Source organism: Thunnus maccoyii, chromosome 23 (genome assembly GCF_910596095.1).
Source record: "Thunnus maccoyii chromosome 23, fThuMac1.1, whole genome shotgun sequence".
In the NCBI taxonomy this organism is placed as follows: domain Eukaryota; kingdom Metazoa; phylum Chordata; class Actinopteri; order Scombriformes; family Scombridae; genus Thunnus; species Thunnus maccoyii.
In genome coordinates, this window is record NC_056555.1 from 13497789 (window position 1) to 13514900 (window position 17112).

The 17112-nt window shown below is 39.8% G+C and overlaps 1 protein-coding gene across 1 annotated transcript in view; it reads right to left on the reverse strand.

Moving 5' to 3' along the window:
* LOC121890585 (ninjurin-1-like) overlaps window positions 1-16706 on the reverse strand; it is a 33476-nt gene extending 16770 nt beyond the window's left edge. The window contains exon 1 of the mRNA XM_042403004.1: window positions 16611-16706. Coding sequence (XP_042258938.1) covers window positions 16611-16706 — 96 coding nt within the window. The remainder of the gene's footprint in view (window positions 1-16610) is intronic.
* Window positions 16707-17112: the final 406 nt, after the last annotated feature.

Here is a 17112-nt window from a genome sequence, read left to right on the forward strand (position 1 = left end):
TGTTGAATGTTTGCTTGAAGTTTTTATTACAGGTAAGGCATGTTTAGAAAGTAGAGGGACTGATGTCATAGAGTCTTTGTGAGGACATAGAAGACAGCAATAGCTGGAATTCCTCGTATTTCTTTGTGGTGTTTAACCTGTCATAAAAGTGCAATCCTCTCATACTGAAATCTGTGAAAGAGGGCATCACAATTACTGGGAATAGGTAGTTTTTAAACAGATGCAGTGAATACGTGAATCCAAAGGAATCTTGTAATTTCTTTAACCTTACAAATATACCTAAAGATAATAACTATATCTTGTGTTGTGTTGCTGTCATCAAGCTGGCAAAGTTCTGTTTTTGCTTCCCACCATCTTTCAGGAGGTCGGAGGTCGACAGTTAGTTGCTGAAAGACCCTTCAGGGGGGCAGATGTTTGCTCCTGTGGTAGCTGCTTTCAAACCTTCCATCCGTAGGAATGTCGTCTCTAAACATGGTGACACCTCGCTGCTGCAGCAGCATGGGTAATTTCAGAGTGAAATGCTCCATGAATCAATGTTTAAATCTTGAGACAGTTAATTTCACTGAAACAAATACTAAGAATATTCTTAAAACAGACCTCAGACCTTGTGAAACTAAAAATTACCAGCAGTCTTTGCAGTAATGCTGCAGCGCTGCATTCTACCGTGATGACAAGGAAATTACGCTAACATGCAAATTTATGTTCAAGTGTTAAATGATAAGTTAAGTTAAGTGTTTTGTTCTGTTGTGCAACTTCAAGGTTAAGGTTAATGTCACAATCAAGGCATTTTAGAGAAGGAATGTGTTGGGTTTTTTTTGTCTCTTTCTGATCTGATTTGATTGCTGAATCAACAGGGTTGCAGCCAGTGTTGGTCATATTTTCAGACTTTGTGGGACCTTACCATCTTTCCATTCTCTAACTTTACCCTCTTTCCCACAATTTCCATTTCAAGCTAAAAAAATAAATGTGGCACTTGTCTGAAAACACCAACAAACAGCTTGAAATTTAAATACCCATGGTCCACATGGATGGAGAAGAAAACATAGTTTTATCCCACAAAAACACAGACAATAACATAATACACCTGAAATTCAAATACCTTCTGAGGAATGCGACGATTTTCCTCCAAAGCCCAGAGTGTGTTTGTGTGTGTTTGTGTGCACGTGTGTGTGTTTGTGTTCGTTTGGCGTACTGTCAGTATGAGAACAAAAATCATTAAAGCATCAAAAACAACAATAAACTTGTTCAATGGCTCAATTCTATGAGTCATCTAAGCCTTTGGGTAAACTAACAACCACTGTGATTACACAACAAGTCTTAACAGTATTTGCGGTTTGGTGTTAATCCATTGACCAAAAAAGTTAGCGTGCCATGATCTGATCTTGACTTACTGTAAAGTCTCTTCGAAGTAGTGCCTGTATCCAAAACAAACAAGACAAGAGTCAAGGTGGGGGGACACTACTGCAGGATGTGTGTATGCGTGTGTTGTGAGTGTATATACAGTGCTGCTTGAAACCCTTCAGAATTTTCTGCATTTCTGCATAAATATGACCTAAAACGTGAGGTCCTAAAACTAGATAAAGTGAACCCAATTAAACATATAAGACATAAAAAATCTTTTATTTATTGAGGAAAATTATCCACTCTTACATATTTGTGTGAGGCAAAAGTATGTGAATCCTTGCTTTCAGTAACTGGTGTGACTCCCTTTTGCAGCAATAACTTCAACCAAATGTTTCCGGTAACTGTTTATCAGCCCTGCACATCAGCTTGGAGGAATTTTAGCCCAATCCTCCTTACAGAACAGCCTCAACTCAGGGATGTTGGTGGGCTTCTTTGCATGAACTGCGTGCTTCAGGTCCTTCCATAGCATTTCTATAGGATTAAGGTCAGGACATTGACTCAGCTATCCCAAAAACATTATCTTTCTTCTGCTTTAACCATTCTTTGGTAGAACGACTTGTGTGTTTCGGCTCGTTGTCTTACTGCATGACCCACTTTCTGTTGAGCTTCAGTTCACAGATGGATGCCTTGACATTTTCCTGTAGAATTTGCTGGTACAACTCAGAACTTGTAGCTCCTTCAGTGATTGCAAGATGTCCTGGTCCAGAAGCAGCAAAGCAGCCCAAACCATGATACTACCACCACCATGTTTCACAGATGGGTTAAGGTTCTAATGCTGGAATGCAGTGTTTGCTCATTTCCAAACATAACGCTTCCCATTCAAGCCAAAAAGTTTGATTTTGGTCTCATCCATCCACAGAGCATTTTTCCAATCACCTTCTGGCTTATCCATGTGGTATTGAGCGAACCGTAGACGGCAGCAATGTTCTTTTTGGAGAGAAGTGGCTCCTCTCCTTGCAACTCTGCCATGCACACCATTGATGTTCAATGTTCTCCTGATGGTGGACTCATCAGGAGAACTGGCTGTAGTCACTGCATGAGAGGCCTTAGTTTCCTAGACGTTACCCTGGGGCCCCTTATGGCCTCCCAGTGTATTACACGCCTGCTCTTGGTGTGACTTTTGTTGTTCAACCACTCCTGGGGAGGATAACAATGGTGTTGAATGTACATAATCTGCCTGACAGTCAACTGGTGGAGTCCAAACTCTTTAGAAATGGTTTTGTAACCCTTTCCAGCTTTGTGGGCATCAACAACTCTTCTGCTCAGGTCCTCAGAAATCTCCTTTGTTTGAGCCATGACACACTTCCACAAACCTGTGTTTTGAAGTTCAGACTTTGATAGTGAAGACCCAGATTTCTCTTCTTTAAATAAGGCAGGGCCTCCCAGACTCACACTTGATTGTCATCCCATTTATTGAAACACCCAACTCTAATTTCCCCTTCAAATGAATTGATAATCCTAGGGGTTCACAATGCTTTTGCCACGCACAAATATGTAACATTGGATCATTTTCCTCAATAAATATACAAATAAGTGTAAATTTGTTTGTCTCATTTGTTTAACTGATGTCTCCTTATCTAGTTTTAGGACTTGAATGGAAATCTGATCACGTTTTAGATCATATTAATGCAGAAATAGAGCAAATTCTAAAGAGTTCACAAACTTTCAAGCAGCACTGTATACTGCAAATATCTGTACAGTACATGTGGCTGTGTTTTGGACTTGTCCCTCTGGGGCTGAGGTGTGGTGTGAACAGGTATAATAGAAAAAAAAAAGAAAGAATGGAAAGTTCCTGAGATGCAAGAGTGACACTTTAACAAATGTTCTTTGTGGTGTCACTCTCTCTTTCTGATGTGATGTTTTATTTTCCACAGATGAGCCAAAGCTGTTTGGAGTTTAAACCTCCCTCAGGCCTACAAGGTTTCAGGCCTCAGCCACGTGTGACATCACAGGACATTCCTCCCAGTGCCTTCCTGGCTTTTATGGCTCAGCCTTCATCGCCATCCACAACACACACTTCCTTCCTCTGTGTTTGTGTGTATGTGGGCATTCCCACTTCCCGAATTCCACGAATGTTGCTGTTTGTGCAGAGGCTGCATCCCAAACGTGAGACATTTAAAGAGACATACAGGTATAGGCACTGAAAAACAAAGAAATACAAGGGGGCCGCCTGGGGATCCACTGCACAGACTATAATGCAAGGGGCACAAAGCATGCAGCAGTACTCTGCAGAACACACAGTGTGTGGAAAAACTTCAACTCTGCGTAAAATTCCAGTAACTGATTAATTCAACTGGAACACTGTAGGATCTTTCATTCATTTTTCAAAACATCAAAAGTGACCTTGTGTAAAGGCCATTCATTCTGTGTATTAATGATGCAGGTACAGCACAGCAGAAACACTGGGGAAACACCGAAATTTCTTTGCTGTAACTAATAATTTCTCAGTTTCGACATGTTCTGTTGATTTTCTTTTTCTTGTAAAAGTCAATTTGGCAGTGTGAAAATCATCTTTGTCAAGTGTAAGAAAATGACTCAGACTGAGAATAATCTTAGTTTGGGCTTGGAGACAACACATTACTAACATAAAAACTGCATTACCAACTAGGGGAATGGTGTTTGAAAAACATGGACATTTAGCATGCTAGGAGCATTTTATGACAACAAATTGACACAAATTGATTTGTATTATTGGAAGTGTAAACTCTATTTTCAGTAGTGGAGAGTAGTCAGTATCTCTTCCTCTGCTAAATGAATGTTTTATTGGTTTTATTACATTTTTATCTTTTTTGTGTGCATTAGTCGCAAATTGTTTTTACAGTGTTTACATTTTTTCTGTCTTACTATCAGAATTTGCTCTAACCTGTATGAAAGGTGCCACACAAATAAAGTTTGATTCATTGATTGATTGATGTTAACATTTTTTGAAAAAATATTTCTCTTGCAAGTCCCTTAACTTTATGGAAGTGCAATACTAAGTCTCTGATGTATTATTTTAACTAGATCTTTATACATATAAATGGAAAAAATGTCTGAATCTTAAAATAAGTCTGAACATATTTCAGATTTTGGCAGTGACTGGTATTAACATTACTGACTGTAATACTGATGAGGTATTGCAATGTGGCATCTATTACTGCATGGAATAGATCTTTAAAGTTACCACCGCAGTCTCTCTAGAGACACCATTAAAGCTCTGGTGGTACAAAGCAGAAAGTGTCCTTGAGCAGAAGACTAGACTCCTAACAGGTCCAGAGGAAGGTGCACGAACAGTTTTTCCTTTTATTTTCAGCATGAATGACAGTAAATGACACTAAACTAAGCTGAGATCTATTAAAGCATGCACTAAATACAAACCCATCGCTCCAGGTTTAAGTCAGAATTACAAAATTACAGCAATATGGTGCTTTAAAGTTGGAAATTTCATCTTCCATCCCTGCCAACATTTTATTGACTTAAGTTGTGACAGGCTAAATTCTACTGAAGCCAAACGTTTTCCAGGTGTAGTGTAAGCTGTACACACCAGTCACCTGCAAATGGATGCCTGCTCAACCAGTCAGACGTGACCAACCATGAAGCAAGGTCACTGTCACTTTCACCCTGTGTATACATACATACACCTGAACCTGTACCTGACTTTACTCTCTTTCTGTGTCTCACCAGCCTAAAAAAAATGAGTTACCAGGTGTGTTTGTGGATTTATTTGATCGTGTGGAACACTATGGAAATGTAGGAAATTATTTGATTTGTCAGTGAGTCTTGGCACAAGTAAGTCATGTATGTCTAGTTAAAGATATTTATGTCAGAGGTACACATGGAAAAATACCTGGATGAAGTGAAGTGTGACTGTGTGTATGTTACTATTGTGAAACTCCTTGCAGGTTATGTCATTTACAAAGATGTATTATGAATGAGCAAACATTTGCACATACGCACACATACTTCCACATTTCAAAACACACCTGTGCAAAATATGTCCTGATGACGCAGCTGTCCACATTGCTCTCTGACACACTGCTTTGTCAAACATACTCAAAACACTTACACACATATACACAGTCATGGTTATCTTCCACATGTTAGTTCCTATGACTTTATGACAGAAAAAGGCTCTTATTTCATTTTACACACACAAAATACATCACTTCTGTGTGACTACTGCAGTTCAGTAGCCTATGTACACACACAAATGACTGGCTGGTAGTACAGCTGGTGTGATGATCAAAGTAAAAACTGCCTCTACAGCTTTTATACAACTGCTATCAACACATGTATGCTAAAGGAAACAGGAAGACTCATAATCTAGTTCCCTGGTTACCACGAGAGTTTGTATTACTGCGTGCAATGTGGGAATGATCAACATGGATCTAAGACCTCTCTGATCAAAGCTTCTATAACCACTCGTATAATTTCAGATAACCACAAGGCTGTGATGTACCACTGCTGTTGGAAAGTATTTAATCGTCATGATGGAAGTTTTCCACTGAGACAAACTTCTGGATGTTCAGTGCCACGTCTGCTTGCTTCTTTCATATACTGTAAAAGCAGCAGATGCATGTCCTCATTATCATTTTTAATCAACTGACTCCTTACTTTTCTTTAATAGCCTTCATGAAGCAAACAAGGTAGATGGGTTAAAAAAATACATGTTGTTTGACTGTTGCCAAATTTGACTTGAATTCAGGGAGAGCAGTGATTGGCTGGTTGCATTGCCACAATGCATTGGGGGAGGAAAAAAAGAGCATGCAGTTTTATTTTCGAGTTGCAAAGCAGCAGTGCAAGCAGTCAAAGCAGCTGAGCCTTGGTAGTCAATAGTCATCAGTAATTGAAAACAGATTGTCATGAAAGTTCATATGTATATTGTTGGTACCCAGAGGATGACTATGAATTGTTTTAGAAACCTCTGATCTTTCATTTAGTGCCACCATTAGATCCCTGAAATCTGCTGTAGATGTTATACACATACTGAAATTTACTCTAATTGTAAAAACGGTTCTTTATTGTCTGCAATACTTTAAATTATACTAAATATATTGGATCACCATGTTTTTTGCTGTGATGTTTGTGCCTGTGTGTGTGTGTGTGGGCTGTGTGTGTGTGGCACCAGGAATGAATGACTGTTTGTCTAAGAGGAGTTATGGCTGTTTATTTTCATTGAAGAGGTCAAAGGGTAGACGGATATTCCTGAATAAGTGACACACTCTTTCTCTCTTACACACACACACACACACACACACACACACAAATGCAATAGCTCAATAAAGGTGACTGAACCTCAGTCAGGGCATCCATGTAGGTCATCAGAGGCTCCTACATATGATGTATATGTTTAAACAGAGAAGGTTTATGTAGACATAAGACTGCGGGAAAAAAATGCTGTGAAACCTTTTATGTGTCCGGTCATGGGGAAGTTTTAAATTGGAACGAATGAGATTTGAGCTATATGCTTGTTACTAAAGTAGTGTACAGACACAGCAACTGTGTGTTATATACTGTAGTTTTGATAAGTATATGCTGGAGGCGCTAATAACTGCTAATTACAGCCTTGAGACCTTTTTAGCAATATCATATCCAACATTTTCTTTAAATGCTGTCAACTTTGCTCTTCAAATCAATCAATTTTTCTAAGTCATGGTAGAATATCAGCAAAATTTGTATGTAAATATCCAAAGTTGTTCACATTACTGTAACTGAACACTAATGAAATTGTGTCTGTACCCCCTTGAGTCACACAGAGGACAATTCTTGACAGAGTGCCTTTGTTTCACTTTGAGTGTGAGCTCATTGTGTTTAAATCAACAATAGTCCCATGAGCACCACAGGCACCGAGGCACATCAGCGATGGAGACTGGATGAGGTAAGGCAGAACCTCACCCACCTCCCACACGCTTTCTCTCCTACCATCGAACCATCCCCGCTCTCATTTTTTCCCTTTAAACAAACTCAAAATCACATATGACCTCACACAACCAGCTACATCATTTACTGCATTACTACTGTATAATGTAATGGTTATACACTTGAACACAAAGCTTGTTGTTTAGAATATTTATGTACAGACATGAATAAAACTCCCTGTCTTACTTACTGTTGTTTTGTTTCATATTTATGTAGTACTTAGTAAGTGATTTCATTTTAGTTCTTCCTAAGTTTTTGCCAGTGTGATGTTCTATGGATTTTTAAAGGAAAAGATGCTTTTTTGACCCACCTTGATATGTATTTGTTTCAAGGTGTTTTATCTACCAATTGCTCTTAAGATTGTATTATCAGTCTAGCATTTATGTGTATCTACATACTGACAGAAATGTGGTCTACAAAATATTGGGACCTAATTTTTAATTGAATCGCTTTAAGGATAAGGCTGATGTCCCATGAAAAGAACAAAACCAACATTGTTAATCTCCCTCAATACTGTCTGACTTGCCTATCCTGTCTGTGGCTCTCAATCCAAAGCCAACTGGTTCCGACTCTAGACTTAAAGGACCAGTCTGTAGGATTTAGTGGCATCTAGTGGTGAGGTTGCAAATTGCAACCAACTGAATATAACTCCCCTCACCCTCCTCTTTCAAGTGTGTAGGAGAACCTACGGTGACTGCGAAACTTGCAAAAAAGGTGGAAGGCCCTCTGTAGAGCCAGTGTTTAGTTTGCCCATTCTGGGCTACTGTAGAAACATGGCAGTGCAACATGGCAGCCTCCATGGAAGAGGACCCGCTCCCTATGTAGAGATATAGGGCTCATTGTAAGGTGATTATACACTAATTAAAACACATTTATTAATATCATATTAATATTATATTCCATTTCTGCCGAGTCCGTTCCGCCAGATGAAACTAAATTCTACACACTGCACCTTTAAATGTTTAAAAACGGGTCACCAATATATAGTCTTATCTTTAAAAAAAGTTCAGTAATTTCCTTATGCAGGTGGGCACTGTAGTTTTTTGGCAAACTTTACTAAAACAGGAATAAACTGAATTATCTAGGGACTATTTTCGACCATGGATTAATACATTCCAGTAAATACTTACGGCAGCAGGACGGTGTACAGAACAGTATGTGGGATTGACTCAAAATACCACAGTGCCAACATTCATGGTCATGAAGGAACATGCCACTTAGTGTGACTCATCGATGTGTTTTTAATAGTTATTGGACAACAGCAACACAGAGGAATCAGGATTTTCTATCTATCAGGATTTGGCTATACAGACAATATTTAATTAGCCAGATCAATGAATTATTGATTTTGGTCTTGTCATGCAGTTAGGGTTAGACTACATACAAGCCTTATTCATTATAGCTGCATTTTATGTTGTGTATATTAATACTGAAGCGAATGAACTGACCACCTTAGCTAATACACTAATACACACACAATACACAACATACAAAGGTTTTCATCTCAGTGGGACTGCTGTGTTTACCTCTGGGCACACACCATGCATGAAGGCGCACACACACACACACACACACACACACACACACTGGCAGACATACAAACCACATATTTACATGTTCACAAACACATGTCAACTGGACATTTAATACACACACAGACACAAACACACGTACAGGAATGACCAGCAACATTTACACCTGGGTTCTTTCCCACATACACACACACACTTAAGTCTTATCTGATGACCTAACACTCGTGTTAGAGGGAAGAGAAACAGAGATAGAGAGAGGTCTGTATTTACCTTTAGATCACCCCTCAACTAACATAAACACACACATATACACAGGCTCCATACTGGCCAGCAGCCTGGCGCATAGCAACACGTTTTATCAACAAACACAAGAGGTCAGATTCTGTGTGTGTGCATGTGTGTGTATGTGTGTCCATTTGTAGCCCAATCACCTTTTGTTTCTCTTAATTTCTACATGCCAAGGTACCTCTCACTCCCCCCCTTTTCTCTCTTTCTGTGTTTTCTATCATTTCACACTCTTTTGATGCCTCTCTTAAAGGAATAGTTCAACATTTTAGGAAATATGTGTATTTGCTTTCTTTGACGAGAGGATATCAATCTCACATTTATGGGTTAAGCTCTGCACTTAATGCACAGACTTATTGCACCACACACAGCCTATACAGCATTTTATATGTATATATTTATGTCATTGTACATGTTTATGTTTATTTTTATATGCTTTTCAACAGATGTGGGGCTACATGTCTGCTATGTCTCTGTATGTGTTTGGCTGTGATCCAAGCGCAGCAGCACACGCTATACTAGACCTCTATGAGTTACAGTTTAAATGGAGTATATGGCACCTTTAACCGCTGCAGTTATATGTGCAGTTGATAAGCAACACACAATCCTCTGAGAATAAATACATGTTTGTGAATTCTCAGAAAAACCATTTAACCGCTACATGTTTTTTATGAGCTGGGTGTGTATACAGATGAACATGGAAAGTCTGTGAAAAGCTTTAAAAGACTGACATACAGTGAACTTGGATTTATAAGTCGGGTTTGTGATTTATCTGTGTGTGTGTGTGTGTGTCTGAATTATAGTGTTGTGAGTTATAGTGTCCCAGCAGGGGAGCCTCTGCACCAGAAAGGGGGTTTCCTGTTCTTTCTTGGCAAATATGACTGGAACAAGTGGAGGAGGAACAGAAGTGTGACACAACACTCTTGGCTTCAAGCTGCAGCTAGTGATTTATTTTCTATGTGATAATCAGTTCAAGGTTTTAGGGATGATCAGTTCGCTAATATGACAAACACTGTCTTTCGCTGGTTGAAAATAAAATCTAAGTAGACGTGTGAGTCAAGATTTTAAATCCTGCTCAAGTGGAAGTAAAGGAGCAGGCATGTGCGTGTGCGTGTGTCTGTGTGATGAGAATACTTGTGAGTTATATCTGTTGTGTTTCACTCTGTGACAGTCTAATTGTGGGTTTATGAAAAAGAGAAAGCAGGAGACAGAGAGACTGGTCTGGGTGTGTGTGATAATCTAATTGTTTATATCTGGTAGGATCTAAACTTTCGTCTGGTATCACTCATCTTGGCTTTTTCTGCACACACTACTCTCTAAACTTTCAAAAAAAAAAAAATCTTTTCACGTTTCTGCACACACACACGCACACACAGGGCAGCGAATTGGGTCCATTTCCCATAAAGCTGTTTCAGATTCATAATGGGTCTGCTGTCATTTCCACCCCCAAAATGAAAAGAAAACACACACTACCCCTTGGACAGAGGAGAAAGGAAGAAGAGGGATAGAGAGAAAGGAAGAGAATGGGGGATGGGGTGATGAAGAGAAAAAAGAGAAGAAGATGAAGGGCAATGTATGAGGGAGAAAGAGAGACTGAAATGGAGAAAGACCTTAAAGTTAAGAAAAAGTGGGAGTATGGTCAGAAAGAAAGAAAAATGTATTTAAGTAGAGGAATGTTTTGAATTTAAACCAGTGGTCAGTAAAGTAGCAGAGCATATTTAAAAGAGTTAAAACAATAAAAAGGTAAAAAAAAAACAAAAAAAAACCCAAAAAACAACAGATGTGTAAAGGAGGCAAAGTCCATAAATTAGATATCCAATTAAATAAAACAAGTTAAATAGTATCACACTCACTACACTCTGTTCTTTACTGTGCTTTCAACCGTCTTCATCAGGTTCAAAGCTCCAGAACAAACTAGTAAGTGAACCTTGAGTTGGGATTTTATATGGTCAAGAACAAACTTTTATGTGTAACTCAACATGGACAAGAAGTCCTAAAAGTTCTAAGAAATGTCAACAGATCCATCTCCATGAAAATTAAACCCCATCTGCTGATGAAGACAGACTTGAGACATAATCTGATGCCAAGTGTGAATTCCAGTCAAAAAACTACAGTAGAACTGAAGAGTGTCAGTCCACATGTACTAATAATTTTATGTTTCTATCAAAATGTAAAAAGACTGATCCACACACACACACACACACACACACACACACACACGTGTACATGCACACACAGAGCCTGAAACAGGTGTACCATACGTTGGATATACATTACATTACACAACAACAGTCATTTAAAGATGAGGATCATGTTGGTCTCGGATGAAAGTTCCTGGAATCACACACACACACACACACACACACACACACACACACACACACACACACACACACGCATACATGCACGCACACGCGCATGCACACACGCATGCATGCACACACACATTCTCGTTCTTCACACCCACACTCAGAATGTGGCATTTGCCATGTAGGGGCCAAGAATGGGTTTTACACACACACACACACACACATACCACACACACACACACACACACAGACACACACACTTGTGAATGTGAAAGAGAGGCAGCAACGTATTCTGGGAGGTGAGAGAAGTGGGAAAGAGATGAGAGGGATGGTGGTCATGGAGGGACACACAGCACCAAGGCACTGTTATCCAGAGAAAAATACACCTGACAATACAGGTAAACACAGTTGTTGCCATTGTTATGACACATGTATACTCATTATTCTATCCACAGGTATTAATATTATATATAATTATTATTATTGTTGTTACTATTTGTTACCAGCCTGACAGTGTCCTTCTGGGATTTGCTAAAGTTGCTCGATGGCCAGTTCAGGCTTGTTCACATGCAAGCAACTTTGCACGTCTCTGAAATATATTTACCATTCTTGTAGGACTGCTGTGAGTTAATTTTGTGCTTCATGCCCTTTGACCAAGATATGAATGCTATGTCTCAAGCAGCCCTCAAAGAGGAAATCCTTTTTTTTTTTTTCAAAATTTTGCACTGTGCACATAATCACACAGATTCATGTGGTGTGTCATGTTCAGTGTTGGGCAAGTTACTTGAAATCATTGTATCTTTTGTATTTAACATGTAGAAATAAAAAATGTGTGGTTTAGGAAGCAGGCAGGAAACAGTTTGAAAAGATTTACTGATTATCCAACAGCTTGCATTAGCATAGCCTCAGTGACTGCACTCAGCCCTCAAGAAGTCCTGACCTCAGCTTCAAACACCCTCCAATTCTGAACAAAACTAGCATCAGGTGACTCCTGAATGTAGGTGTACATGTGGTTATAATTAGCAAGGTAAGAACACACAACATGTGAATAAAACAACATTTTTCCTCCTCCAGAGCAGTCTGTCAGGTTAACACAGAGACCATTCTGATATCAACCCTCCATTAATCCCAGTAAGACAGCTAGGACGCCAAGCCCCAAGTGAAAAAGTGACAGAGCATTACTGGGATTAGTAACTGTAATGTAATTACTGAATTTCTAATTTTAATCCCTTACACTGCTTGTTACTGAAAAAAGTAAATAAATTACTGCAATGCCTTACAAAGTGGTTATGTTACAGTAATACAATACACGTATTGTATGTAAAAACCACTGTTGCTTCCCAAAACCTGTATGCACCTGCTTTGGAGATTAAAGGTCAGTGAGGCCAAACTCTGTGACCAAACAGCCAAGACTCTGGGATGGCCTTCACATCATATGATCAGTCCATGGTGAAAGAGATATTGTTAAACAAAAATGGCTGATGTAACAGACATGGTCAATATGTCAGTGTGTCTCTGTCCTGTGTCCCCTCATGGAAAGGTACAAATCTATTAAACCTCTGACAGCTACTGTAGGTGTGGTCGTGTGTGGTCTGTGGGTGCACTCTAAAACCTGACCATACCGCACAGTGCTGGTTTGAGCCAGTCGAGCTTGGTTTCCACTCTAAAGATTATATTTAAAGGACCCTCAAAGCATCTGTCCGCAAACAAATTTATATTTTAAAGCACTATTTAATCACTGAGGAACTATTCTCCTCTGAGAGTGTGGATACTTTGAAATACGACTGCCATGCTTGGAGACACTGCGATTCTTACTAATTCTGTGTCAGTGCTCCACGCCCTGTTGCTGTGCTCTATACATAGAGAGTGACTGAGAGGTGTAAAGCCTTCGCACCATAGAAATAGATTCATCATGGCAGCTTCACACAGACACTGCGTGAAAGCCTCATAAATACAATTTCGGCAAATTACACGCTTCCCTTTGGACTTTGAAGATTTGAAGCTACGCTGACTGCTTTACGTCCGGATGTTGAGAAAATGTCATGAACTACAAGACTGTGAAACCCATTCACAATCAGACAGGTCATGTAGAAATCCACCAAACAGTATTCAAAGTGCTACAGTATGTGACTGTTTGACATACAAGGCTTTCATCTCACTGCAGATGATGTAAATCCAGCTCAAATCCCAATGGGACCTTAAGGGTATGTCCAGACTGTTCAGGTCAAGCGAATTTTATAACTAACTATCTCTTATAGACAAAAACATGTGATTTAACAAGCAGCAAAGGACATTCAAGGTGCTCTGAGTAGAGTATTACTGACTCACGGCACAAAATAACATACTATGTCGACATTTTAATAGGTTTGTTGAATGAAACCAGTGACTTCCCATCCATCATCTCTAATACCCCAAATTCATAGCTGTGAAACCTCACTTTATGGAACGTTGGAATCAAGTCATTTTATAACAACTGGTAACTTTATATGGAGGGTGCTGTAACAAGTCATGTGGGTCGTCCAAAAACTACCAACATGATTGAGACTGAAAGTTCATTCTTGACCTTTAAAAAAAACAACAGCTGTTAAAAACATTATCACCACACAGTCCGCTCCATTTTGGAGCTTTTCATCATATTTGCTGGATCTTCCACAGCGGATGGAGTTTGCCCAGTTTTCATGCAAACATAAACGTTCATATTTACATTTTTTTTATTATTCTGAGCACTTTGAGGACTTCTACATTTTGACTTAAAAGATGAGATTGTACATTCAGTTGATAATAATGGGCAACTGCATTGCCTGAGGAGTTGAATCCTTGTAGGGGAGGTGTTTTTTGTCAACCAGTATAATTGCTTCTGCCATGAACAAATTACGAAATGGCAAGATGCCAATGAGCTTAAAGAAAGACTGGTTTCAATATTTGCTATATGAATGAGCCATATGCCTTAACAGCAGAACGCACCAGCAGTGTCTATTTACCAGTAATTACTGTGCAATACCAGTGGAGGTTTCCAATTGTGAACAAAGCCACATCTAATTATATTCAGTAGCTGGTACTCTATATGATTATATCTTTTCCATATACCACTACACACCTGCTGCATCTTAAACCTTAAGTACAGTAGCAACCAGTCATCCATATGGCTGCTAAAACAACATGACAAAGACATATGAGATGCATAATAAAGTGATGATTGTACACATACAAACATATAGCGTTAGCTGGCATTGACATACAGGATGTGTATCATGCCGAGCAATTTCTTAAACACACATGCTTATTTAAATGTCTACATACATTAACTTATTTCTGCTTTCCTGGAGATCCCTCATTTCTCTCCTCACATCTGTCAACATATGATTAAGCCACTGGACTTGAAATGAATATTTGTGGCGAGTGCTTAGCGTCTGTGAATGTAAACATTTACATTCTCAGCCGCATGATATGATCATTACTGCCACAGTTAGCGGCTGCCTGCGGCCAAATGGCGCTATAGGTTCTCATGTTATCTGTGACAGTGTTCCTCGGACTCTGCCAGCAGTCATGGTGGTCTTTATCGTCACTCATAATCCAAATTAGTCACTTTAAATCTTGCTAATCGCTGCTAAAATATACAGCAGACATCTGCTTCGGCTACTGTATGAGCTAACTGTGGTTACAGTCATCACTGCTGGCACTTAACAGAGTGCATTACTAACAGATTTTATATTATTTCATAGACAGTCTCATTGACATTAAAATGTGACTCATCAAAACATGACAGGGAAATTTCAGAGTGTGTGTGCCTGTGTGTGTGTGCGTGTGCATGTGGGAGTGTTAATCCCAGTGAGTTCAGTTGGATGAATGAACAGAACTGGTATTCATGTGTGTGGTAAATTTGGAGATGGAAGCAAGCAGGTAAACAACCTTATTTTTGCTACAGCTATACCTGCCACTGTGCTTACTGCGAGGATCTGAAATTACAGTTTTACCGTGTGACTTTTTTTTTCACTTATCAGTTCGGATTTATTACACAAGACAGATAATTAACATACTTTGTTACTGAAAAATACCAGATTTTTGCAGATATAGGTGTGTGCTTCTTAACCGACAGCAGTATTAGGTGAACAAAAAACAAGATTGGTTTTCAAGATACACTAACAGACACTTCACAGTACTGCAATGGCCCTGAAGCAATATTAACATTCATCCACTCTGCTACACCTTTCCTCCAACATCTGTCACTGTCTCACTCATATAGACACCCCCCACCACCCCCACCCTCCACACACACACACACACACACACACACACACACACACACTCTTAAAGTACTTTGTTCTCTGGAGACTATGTAGCTAAATATACCAGTAACTGATAGTCCCACTGGTTGATGGGCAGGAACACTGCTGGCCCTGACACTGATACATTAGATGAATTGTAACAGACACCGGGTAGTGTGTGTGTTTGTGTGTGTGTGTGTGTGTGTGTGTGTGTGTGTGTGTTTCTGGGACGTCGGTAGTGTTAGGGAGGTAGTGAGAAGATTATTTGAGGAAAGAAGGAAGTTCAAAACTGCTTTAAACAATGGCAAACAAAACCTGACTCAAAAAAGCTACGACATTTGACTCCTTAAAAAAAGAAAAGAAAATATGTATAAAACATGAATACACATACAATGAAAAAACAGTTTTAAAATGCTACTTATAAAGCATCCTCTCAAAAGTGATCTATCAAGACCCCAACCCTACCTTGACCCCTTTTTCTTGGCATTAGTGAGTACCTGCTCTGTTGACCCGTAGCTACATTAGAGGACTTTATTAGCCTTTGCACCCAGGCCCTAATTGAGATTTGATGGATGTTGCGAGCGTAGCTTGGTCTCAGAATAGAGAGCCTAAATCAGGGCGCCACACAGCAAACCTCTGATCCTCAGCTCTCACATAGGCAGCACATACCACAGCTCTGCGGCAAAGCTAAGACAGGAGCAGCGATTCAGAGTCACAGATAGACCAGGACTGACAGAAAAGGAGATGAAAGAGAGAAGGGAAGAGGGATTGAGAATGAGGAGGAAACAGAGGAGAAGAGAGAGAGTTGCATCTACTGCATATTGCAACTTTCTTTCTTTCTCCTGTCCTTACCTGACTCTGTCTCCCCCTCTTCGTTCTCCCCCCTTTCACACAGGTCTCCCTTTCAGTTCACTAACCTGCAGAGGGCCGCTGGCTGGCATGGTGGATCTCAGCGATGTCAGGTCGATGTCTCGGCCCTGCTCCCCTCTCTCTGTCTTCCCCAGTCCCTGCATAATGAGGCCTGTAGCGAGCAAGCAACCAAAACACACTCTCACACACACCGAATGTTGCCCCCACAGCCGTGAAAATGCTAATGCAAGGATGGCTGTGGTCGTTATGAAAGGAAATGACCCTGGACGCCAGGCACCAAGCACCAGGCAAGGCCAAGGAGGACAGCGGAGGGACAAACAAACGGCTTATTCACCCTGCTCCCTCTCTCTCACTTTGCACTCCTTCTGCATGTCTCTCTGTCTTTTTCTCTCACCATCGCTCTCTCTATTCTACCCCTGTGCTGTACACTCGAGGGTGTAAAAATGCTATAATACAAAATGGAAGCAAATATTGTCCCATATTTAAAGTTAGTCTTGTCCATGTCTATGCATATCAAGTTGTGTCTATTTGTGCCTGTTTGCTCAACAA